The sequence below is a fragment of the Myotis myotis genome, unplaced genomic scaffold, assembly GCF_014108235.1.
Source record: "Myotis myotis isolate mMyoMyo1 unplaced genomic scaffold, mMyoMyo1.p scaffold_m19_p_15, whole genome shotgun sequence".
Classification (NCBI taxonomy): domain Eukaryota; kingdom Metazoa; phylum Chordata; class Mammalia; order Chiroptera; family Vespertilionidae; genus Myotis; species Myotis myotis.
This window is the reverse complement of record NW_023416319.1, coordinates 43,078,207-43,089,335: the sequence shown is the minus strand read 5'-3', so window position 1 is coordinate 43,089,335 and position 11,129 is coordinate 43,078,207. Positions and strand designations below refer to the sequence as shown.

General features: G+C 39.0%; 1 protein-coding gene across 7 annotated transcripts in view; it reads right to left on the bottom strand.

The window, feature by feature from the left end:
• Positions 1–4,875: 4,875 nt before the first annotated feature.
• Positions 4,876–11,129, bottom strand: part of MCU (mitochondrial calcium uniporter) — a 176,499-nt gene continuing 170,245 nt past the window's right edge. For 6 of the 7 annotated variants that reach the window (XM_036337050.1, XM_036337047.1, XM_036337043.1 and 3 more), the window contains 2 exons: positions 9,128–9,244; positions 4,876–6,870 (listed from right to left, as the gene is read on the bottom strand). In XM_036337050.1, the coding sequence (XP_036192943.1) occupies positions 6,793–6,870; positions 9,128–9,244 (195 nt within the window). In that variant the 3' untranslated portion in view covers positions 4,876–6,792. The remainder of the gene's footprint in view (positions 6,871–9,127; positions 9,245–11,129) is intronic. The other variant, XM_036337045.1, reaches the window with a different exon arrangement.

Below are 11,129 nucleotides of genomic sequence, written 5' to 3'. Positions count from 1 at the left end.
CAAATGACTGTGGCCCCTTTCCGGGTTTCAGTTCAATGAAACATTAATGCTCATGGTCAGAAGCCACCCTGGTCACTGGTTTTTGACACTGAAGGTAAAAGTGGTACCTGCAAGCACAGAGTTTGCAGTCTAGCAAGGGATTTCCATCGAGCTAAGGTTGGAGTTAGGTAGTTCATTGCTAATGCTAGCAGAACACAGGCAATTTGGCCATTAGCGTAAGTTGCAATGTGGTGTCAGCAATGGATGACGTTGGGGCTGAGGACTGTCTCCTTGCAGGGTAGTGCTGTTAAGGGTCAGTGCCCTTGACAGAAAAAACAACCCCTGCAGTTTCCTGTCTCCGAGAAGCCACCGAGTGCTTCACACGGCTGCAGAGGAACAGAGGACGTCTGCGTGAGATAAACCAGACTTGCTGCCCGGATGGACTGCCTGAGTCAAGGACTTTTACCAGATAGCTAGCTGCTGGTTCTGTAAACAAGCATTCCCAGATGGCAGGATCCCCCCCCCCCTTATTCCTATTTTTTTCCTTTTTAGTTGAAATGCCCTTTCATTTTGACTTTTTATGATGAAAAATTTCAAATATATAGAAAAGTAAACAATAATGAGCACCCCGCTGCCATTACTAACACTGTCATTCTTATTTCATTTATACCAGCATGCATTTCTAACATGACCTTTCCACTTTACAGAATTGTAACATTTCTAGTACTTCGAAAACTAGTAATAATCTAATATCTAATACCCATTCCCTATTTAATTTTTCCCAAGTGTTTCAAAAATTTCTTTGTATTGCTGGTTTGAGTCAGTCAGGATTCAAACAAGAGCCATGCTAGTGTCTCTTAAGTTGTTTTTAATCTATAATGGTTCCCCCCACCACACCCCTATTTGTTGAAGAAACCCCGACATTTGCCTTATAAATGAATGACTCATAGTCTAGATTTGGCCAACTACTTTTTGTGGTGTCTTTTAGCCTCCCTTATCTTTTTCATATTTTCTTATTTTTCTAAAGTCTGTGCTATTATAAATTAAAAACAAAAATACGCTGGTGATACTGAAGGAATTGAAAGCATAGAGGGGAGTGCTAGAAATAGATCAGTTAGGAGGTGGGTAAAGCAATCTGCTATTCAGGATGGAGCCGAGGTACAATAACAGTTTGAGAGCCACCGGCACAAAAGAGGAACAGAAATTGGGGGAGAGGAGGGGATGAGATCATCCATGGAAAATGGGGTCCAAGATGGGGTCAGAGATGTGGGCAGAGGAAGGGGTCGCTGCAAAAGAGACTGGGAGGTAGAGATTTATAAAAGGAAACTCAAGAGCAGAGTTACAGGAGCTGAGGGCAATTTTGAGGAGGAGGGATTGCTCAGTGGATGATTCATTTATAAAACATAAAATGAAATGAAATTTTATGGTGAGTCGTTTATATTCAGTAGGATACAATAAGATTAACATATACATTTATCCTAAGGATATAACAACATTTTGGAGACAAGGAGTTTGGATATATAGGAGAGCAACGAATTAAAGGTTGTTAGCTGTGATAAAAATGAATGACAACCCTTAACAGTTTTGGTGAAACTGAGTTCCAAAATCTAAGAAGTTCCACTTTTATGAAAAATCTTTCCAGATACATTGTAAAAATTCAACCTATTTGCATTTGCTCTTGTAATAATCTACTATGTGTTTACCACTGCACCCTGGCAAGGAAGATGCAACAGTACACGAGACATGATTTCTATTCTTTCCATTAGCCATACTCACCACACTGACCAGCCCTTCAGGCACTTGGCTGTGTTTGATGACAGGATTTAATGGTGGTTCTGACATAGCTGCGCTCTTGGCCTCAGTTTCCTTCTCTTTAAAGCAATGGTTTGATTAAATCAATGGCTTACATCAGAATCACCAGGAGGGCTTGTTATTGCTGGTCCCCCTCCTAGTTTATAATTCAGTAGGGAGAGAACTTGCATTTCTAACAAGGAATGCCACGCTGCTGCTGCAGGGATCATCCCCTAAGAATCCTTTTATTTTTCCAGCTCTAAAAGTCCATGATCTCTTAGCAAAACAGCATTACCTACACTCACTAATGGATTTAACACGCTCCACTATCTCCACTGAAAACCCACTAAAGCCTAACAGAATGTCATGGAATATGCAGACATTATTTGTTGAATGCAAACAAGAGCTTACCATTTTCAATCTTTTATCATCTTACACTTTATAAACGTCCTGGGGATGTCTGTGTTAGGTTGCTGTAAGTTGCCAGGAGGCAGGACTATAGATAGCTAAGGAGGTCCTTTGATATCTCATACCACACTATATGCAGTCAGACATTTACTACATGCTTTTTTCCCCCTTTAAATTTATTGGGGGTGACATTGGTTAATAACATTATGTAAATTCCAAGTGGACAATTCTGTAATACAAATCTGTACATTGCATTGTGTGCACACCACCCAGAGTCTGGTCTCCTTTTGTCACCATATATTTGACCCTCTTTATCCTCGTCATACTTCTTCCACCCCCCTTTCCCTCTGGTAACCACCATACTGTTGTGTCTATGAACTTGTTTTGTTTGTTCATTTGTTGCTTTCTTTTAGGTCCCACATGAGTGAAATCATAGGTTCTCGTCCTTTTCCACATGACTTATTTCACTTAGCATGATACTGTCAAGATTCATCCATTGAAATGGCAATATTTCATCATTTTTATGGCTTAGTATTCTACTGTATATATGTACCACATCTTCTTTATCCAATCATCTGTCAAAGGACACTTAGTTCTTTCCCTGACTTGGCTATTGTGAATAATGCTCCAATGAACGCTGGGGTACAGATATCAAATAAGTGTTTTCAATACTGGGGGTAGATAACCAGGGGAGGGGTTGCTGGATCATATGGTGGCTCTATTCTTTATTTTGTTAAGAACCTCCATTCTGTTTCCCATAGAGGTTGTACCAATTTACATTCCCACCAGCAGTGTATGAAGGTTCCCTTTTCTTCACATCCTCTCCAGCTCTTGTTGTTTGTTGATTTATTGATAGCCATTCTAACAGGTGTGAGGTGATATCTCACTGTGGTTTAAATTTCTTTGATGATTAGTGACATTGAGCATCTTTCCATATATCTATTTGCTATCTGTATATCCTCTTTGGAGAAGTGTCTATTCAGGTCCTTTGATAATTTTTTGATTGTTTTTTGTTGAGTTGTATGAGTTATTTATATATTTTGGATATTAGCTCATTAGAAGTATCATTTGTAAGTATCTTCTTCCTTTTGATTGGTTCTCTTTTTGTTGATGGTTTCTCTGCAGTGTAGAAGCTTTTTAGTTAGATGTAGTTCCATTCATTTAAGTTTTGCTTTTGTTTCCCTTGCTTTTGGAGTCAAGTTCACAAAAATCCCTCTGAGACCAAAGTCCATAAATTTAGTGCCTATGTTTTCTTCTATGTATTCTATTGTTTTAGGTCTTATATTCAAGTACTTAATCCATTTTGAGTTAACTTTTGTGCATGGTGTCAGATAGCAATCCAGTTGCATTCTTGTGTATGTGGCTTTCCAATTTTTCCAACACCATTTATTGAAAAGGCTTTCCTTTCTCCACTGTATGCTTTGGCTCCTTGGTGAAAAAAAAAAAAGTAGCCTATATATGTGTGGGTTTATTTGTGGGCTTTTAATTATATTCTACTAGAGGCCTGGTGCATGAATTCATGCACCGGTGGAGTCCCTTGGCCTGGGCAGCAATTGGGGCTGATCAGGGCATCTTGCCCAGTCCCGATTGGGGCCGATGGGAGCTGGCTGGCCGGGAAAGGACCTCAGGAGGGCTCCAGGGCATGTCTGCCCCCTCTTGCTCAGTCCCAATCAGCTGGACTCCAGCAGCAAGCTAACCTACCTGCTGGAGCGTCTGTCCCCTGGTGGTCAGTGCACATGATAGCAACTTATCATTTTTTTGTTTCAATTGTTTTCTTCATTTCTTTTTCTGATATTTCATTTTAATATATAAGAACACAACTGATTTTTGTATGTTGATTTTATATCCTGCAATATATTGTTTCTAATAGTCTTTTGGTGGAGTCCTGTAGAACCATGTCATCTGCAGTGAGTTTTACTTCTTTATTCCAAATGTGGATGCCTTTTATTTTTTGTTGTTGCCTGACTGCTCTGACTAGGACTTTCAGGACTATATTGAACAACAGTGATCAGAGTGGGCATCCTTGTCTTCTTCCTGATCTTAGAGGAGAGCTTCTTCATCATTATATGAACTGAGGGTTTGTCATATATGGCCTTTATTATCTTGAGGTACTTTCCTTCTATACCCATTTTGAGTGTTTTAATCATAAATTAGTGTTGTATCTTGCCAAATGCTTTTTCTGAATCCACTAAGATCACATGATTTTAATCTTTTATTTAATACGTGCTTTTTGATATGCCTTTGATGGACGAGGCAGCATGTGGTCCTTTCTTGTTTGGTGATCATTATAAATTTGACACAAACTCTTAAAATAATGAATATTTAATCTTGACTCATCCTTGAACAACTTCTGGAGTCTAGGAGACCACTGGGCAATCTAGTGGTCTGATAGGATTTTCCTCTTAATCAGGAGATAGTGATAATAGTCTCTGTGTTGCCACTAGCTTTATTATGGCCGGTCCAGTCACTTACCCTTGGGTGGCACTGGAAAATGAGGAAGCTACTGACCATCTTAGTTCAGGAAAAATTAATGAAATGTCTCTTTTAAGAATATAGGTTCTAGGAACAAATCTTTTCAAAATGGTATTTTTATAAAAATTATTTCAGAAGTAAAAAGCTTTCCACCTAGAATCACAGGAAAATAAGTTTTTTTGTTTTTCTTTTCTTGGTTTTGCTTTAAAGAATGAGATGCTACAGTTCAAAAATTGAATAAGTATTTATTGTTCCAGAAGTTACATTGATTTTATACATATTTCATAAATGATACAGGATTTTACACATGTTCAATATTTTACTATTTGTTTAAAGGACTTTTCTCCCCATCCATCCTCCCTCCCTTGCCTCCCACACATCCTGAAAGGATTTGCTCATTGCACTGTGCTGTTTCTTCTTAAAAACCCTGTGCACAAACAGGATAAATGGTTTAAAAATAATTCACACAACTTAAAAATAAATGAAGGAAGAGGTTGCAACGGGGGTGTGTGTGGCGGGGGGGGGGGGGGGAGCGGGCAGGGGAAGGAAGTGGGGAGGGGCTGGGAAGTGGAGACATGCATCCTTTCATTCCATCATGCCAGTGGAAGGGGTGGTGGCAGGAGCAGCAGCAGCAATCCTGGCTGGCCTTCAACCTCTGCAAGGCACCTGGAGTCTGGGTTTGTCATTAAAAATTCTTCTTTTCATACACAATGATCCCAAAGGAGAAAGAAAAAGAGAAAGGAATCCCATGCCACAAAGAGGAGGGATGAATCACGTGAAAGAAAAAAAGCCAATCAGCTGTGTGGCAAGCCCCATCTTCCTCCCCCTCCTGCCCCCACAGTAATTAAAAACAGAATATTGGACAGATGCCTTTGATTTTCAAGTGCACATGTCAACTGGAAATATGGTAGAAAATATTTGATAGAGTATAAGATTAATGCTTCTTTCTCTCAATTTAAGAAAAAATTGGGTGAAGAAGGTAGGCCGAAAGGAGCCATAGAAATGTATGCCTGTATAAAGATAAATTGCACCCTTTGTGATCCACACACTTGATTTACAACTCCTGAAGTGGTGGAGGTGAGAGGGCTCACAAACAGGGGTCAAGTGTGTGTGTCCTTCGAGACTGACAAAGCCTCCAGATGAGACAGTGGCATCTGGTGACCTGGCCTTGAATGCTGTCACACAAGCAGATTAACAGCAATGAAATCATTCTGGTTCTGAAATGGCTACACAGACATGATTTTTAGCCACTTTGTAAACCTTTCATCTTTCTGATTTGGTAATATAGCTGAACACTCCCCCTCCCATTTGAGTTATGGAGGGAGAGTGGAATATCAATGGGATAGTTAAAGGAGGGAAGTTCTGCCTCCCCTCAAAAATTAATTAGTAAACAAAACAAAACAAAACAAAACAAAACAAAACAGAACAAGAAAACTTCATGCAGTGTTGCCAATGATTCCTAGATACTGATCCAGAGCGCTGGAATATAAAGACATGTAAGAAGGCTTAATCCAGAGTGTCGATCATCAAACAGTCATAAATTGGTTCCAATGATCATATGGATAAAATTAATGTAACCAACAGGGGTGGGTGGTCAGAAAAGGGGCACAAGCGGGGCAGATTCCTGTTTACTTGTAGAGGCTGGGTCCAATTTAAAATAAATGTAATGTCTGGGCTCAGACTCTGTTTGCCACCCACATATCTTGAGGATATGCTTTTCTGGTCTGTTTATTGACTCCTATGTCAAAAATAAGAAAAGTTAAATAAAAAAAAAATAGAGCTGAGTGGGGTGCTGGTGTGTTACTGTTTTGCTGACCTGCAAAGAAGATGCAAGAAACTTAACACCCCAGCATCATTTACTCTTTCTGAATCTCTCAAATATATAACTTATTTCATCCAGGAACTGAGATGCTTGATTAAGACAATATTAACTAAGCCCTTTGAGCTTATATTTCACAAAGCTTGATCTTCAGATTTTAACATTCCTTTCTTCCCTAACTTCCTTGTTGTTTTGTTTTTAATTAAAGGTAAAAACCCTCCACCCCAACATGGCTCCCAGCTTCCACCTGTGATGTTTTAATTAAAAAGGCAATAGTTATAAACAAGTGTTCTTTCTGCTGGGATTCAGAGGCTCTTTGCAGATCAATCTTTTTCACCAATTTGTCGGAGGGGCAGATGTACTTGTAATGGGTCTCTCAGTCTCTTAAGGTCCATTTCTGCCTAAAATAGAAACAAAAGGTGAGAAAAACTTGCTAATGAAGCTTTCAATATTAGTGTCTCCCAAGAAAAGGAAACTGTCTTCCCTCCATCACTGTGTGTCAAAGAAATCATCTCAATTACTCTCAAAATAAGAGTGCCTCAGAGACAAAGGGCAACAAAGGGGGACCAGCGCCAAAAGCTGGCAGTTTCAGCTGCCAACAGAGCCTCCAGAGTGACCTGCTATCAACAGGGAGGACTCAGGCTCAAGAATATGGGGAGCACCTGATGCACCTTGCTGTTTTGCCCTTTCACGAACCTTTGCCTGGAGCCAGAAGTTTAATTTGGCTCCTCAAAGACTTTTGTTGTGTATCCAATAGTTGTTTAAGTTCTTCAATAGCTACAGACTTTTAAAACAAGGATTTGTAGTCAGTCAATGCAGCACTTTTAAAACTCACACAGGCTGGACCCTCACTCCTGAGGAGCTGGATTAAAAGGCTTAGGATGGGGCTGCAGCATCTGCATGTTTAATAGCTCCAGGGAGGATTGTGGTGCAGTCCCTCCAGCTGAACCACCACCCAGAGCAACAGAAGACCTGAGTCCACTTAGGCCAACGCAGGAAGATGGGTTAAGCTTATTCAAAGCACAACTCCATCACCAATAAGGGACAGAGAAGACAGAGAAGGCAGAGAAGGTCCAGAGAAGGGGATGGCAGAACTTTTGGGGACTAAAAAAAGCACCACACCTCTAAAGTCATAAAAGACTATGGAAAATAAGATGAGGATTTATTCACCAAAATCTAATATCTCAGAGTGAGGAAGGCACACTCAGAAATCTGAAAGTGGTAAAGATTATGAAAAACAGAATGTATCCATCTTTTATAAAAAATATATTTTTATTGATTTCAGAGAGGAAGGGAGAGGGAGAGAGAGATAGAAACATCAATTATGATCTGATTGGCTGCCTCCTGCATGCCCTCCTCTTGGGGATCAAGCCCAAAACCCAGGTATGTGCCCTTGACCAGAATCGAACCTGGGACCCTTCAGTCTACAGGCCGATGCTCTATCCACTGAGCCAGATCAGCTAGGGCTGTATCAATCTTTTTTTTTTTTTAAATATATTTTATTGATTTTTTTTTTTACAGAGAGGAAGGGAGAGGGATAGAGAGTTAGAAACATCGATGAGAGAGAAACATCCATCAGCTGCCTTCTGCAACTCCCTACTGGGGATGTGCCTGCAACCAAGGTACATGCCCTTGATCGGAATCGAACCTGGGACCCTTGAGTCCGCAGGCTGACGCTCTATCCACTGCGCCAAGCCGGTTAGGGCTGTATCAATCTTTTTAAAAAGCATCTTCTAGTTCAATAATTTCTCACCTGCTCTGGGCAAAGATTCCTAGTAATCTCTCTCTCTTACCTGGATTTTATTTTTGCCCCATTGCTACCACACTCTTTAGGTGAGAAACTTCTGTGTCAATTATTGAAGAAAGATTTAAAAGGAGAGAAAAGTAAAAAAAGACAACTCTAAAGAAACAAAATGAAAAAGTAAAAATAGGTCTAAGAAATTCAATATGCTAGTGTTAATAGGATAGCTAGGACTCACCATCTTTTCATCTGCTTGTATTATAAGACTTTTAGAGGTATCTATGCTAAAATAGTGATTTATATCAAACTAGAGGCCCAATGCATGAAATTCGTGCAAGAGTAGGCCTTCCTTTCCCTGGCTGCCGGCACCGGCTTCCCTCTGGCACCTGGGACCCGGGCTTCCCTCCGGCCGCTGGCAGGCACCAGGAATCTGGGTTTCCTTCTCAGCCCTGGCTTCGTCCAGAAGATCATCAGGTCTAGTTAGCATATTACCCATTTATTATTATAGCTGAGGAATAATTTATATAGGAAGAAGAGGGTTGGGTCATTCTTTCAGTTTACCCATTGAAGTACTGTCGTTATGGATAATTATAATAATAATGCCGGCCCTAACCAGTTGCTCACTGGTTAGTGTCATCCAGCAGACAGATGGGTCACAGCTTTGATTCCTGGTCAAGGGCATGTACCTAGGTTGCAGTTTCCCAGCCCTGAGAAGGAGCAGTTGCTGGAGACAACCAATCGATGTCTCTCTCTCTCTCATGTTGATGTCTCTCTCTCTCTTTCTCTTTTGCCTCCCTTCCACTCTCTCTAGAAATCAATGGAGAAAATATCCTCAGATGAGGATTAAAAAAAATAATAATGATAATTCCATACAAAATGGGGCTGAAATTTATTAAATTTTATTTTTGAAAACTTACCTGAGCAATTGCATCCTTGAGTTGATTATATTTCTCTAGGTCAAAACGTGTCTTTTTGGCTCCTTTATGGAAAAATAATAAGTATTGTCTGTCTCTGGCTTCTGGATAAACATACTCCTGCAAAATAAAGGAGAAATTAAATTATTAGTCCTTAGCATACCATCTTCACAAAGTAATCATTTACATACTGTTGATAAGATTCAACACATATGTATGCATATAAAGCAGGGGGGGGGGATGTCTGGCCAAAGCATTAGGGGTGAATTAATTAAATATCTGGCCCTTGGCAGAAAAAAGTATATGCTGACATGTGTTGTATTCAATATTTAATTATTTCATAAACATTTCTATTGGGAAACACACACAGAAGAGCACACAAACTAAAAATGTGCATCACAACGAATCATCACATACTGAACATGCTAATCATTACCAGCTTAAAAACAACAACACAGAACACTGCCAACAACCCAGCAGCCCCCTTCCTGCCCCTTCCCAATTACTAACCCTCCTTCCTCCCAAAGTAATAAATATCTTGACTTTCATGATAATTATTTCCTGGTTTTCCTTATAGCTTCTCCATTTAAGCATCCCCCCCTCCCCTGAACTCTACAGCTTAGTTTTACCTGTTCTTTGAATTTTATAAAAATGAAGTTAGATAGTGTGTATATGACTACTTTCACTCAATGTTATGTTTATGAGATTCATCTTTTGTATGTAGTTGTAGTCTCTTCATTTCTCTTGCCATGTTATATTCTATTGTATGACTACATCACAATTTAGTTATCCATTGGACTATTGATAGACTTTTGAGTTGTTTCTAGGTTTAGGCTATTATGAATAATGCTGCCAAGAACATTTCTGGACTTATCTCTTCTGTTGGGTATATACTTATGAGTAGAAATCCTACATTATAGTTTATGCATATGTTCAAATTTAAAAAGTGATATCAAACAGATTTCTAAAATCATTGTATCAATTATACTCCCATCAGCGGAGTATGAGAGTTTCCATCACTCTACATCCTTGTAAATGCTGGTATTACCAGTTTTTTAAACAGGAATTCTACTGTGTGAGTGCTGAAGCATTACCTCATTTTTTAAAAACAGCTTTACAAAGATATAATTTACATACCATACAATTCACTCATTTAAAGTATAATATTCAATGGTTTTTAGTATATTCACAAAGTTACACCACCATTACTACAATCAATTTTAGAACATTTTCATCATCCCCCAAAGAAGCCCCATACTCTAATAGTTACTTCCTATCTTCCTCAACACCTCCAGTTCTAGGCAACTACTAATCTACTTTCTAACTCTATAGATTTGCATATTCTGGACATTACATATAAATGGAATTATTCGATGTTTAGCCTTTTGTGTCTGGCTTTTTTCAAGGTTCATCCATTTGTGTCATGTATCAGTACTACTTCTTTTTACTGCCAAATAATATTCCATTGACTGGATATACCACAATTCATCCATTCATCAATTAACAGACATACAGGTTGTTTCTACTTTTTGACTACTATGAATAAGGCTGCTATGAACATTCATGTACAAGTTTTTGTGTGCACATTATGTTTTTATATCTCTTAGAGATATACTAGAGGCCTGATCCATGAAATTTGTGCAAGGGGCTTGGCCCTCACAGCCCTAGCTTTGTCCAGAAGGACGCCCAGAAAGATGTCCAGTCTAATTAGCATATTATGCTTTTATTATTATAGATATTATAGATATGGATCCTTTATTCGATATATGTGCTGCAAAGATCTCCTCCCAGTCTGTTCACCCTCTTTATGGTGTACTTTAATAACAGACATTTTTAATTTTAACAGTCTAATTTATCATTCTTATCTTTATGGTTATCATTTTTTATTCTACTTAAGAAATAATTTCCTTTCCACGGTAATTGAAATATTCTTCTATATTATCTTTCAGGAGCTTTATTTATTGTGCTACTTTACATATTTAGATCTACAATCCATCTGGAACTA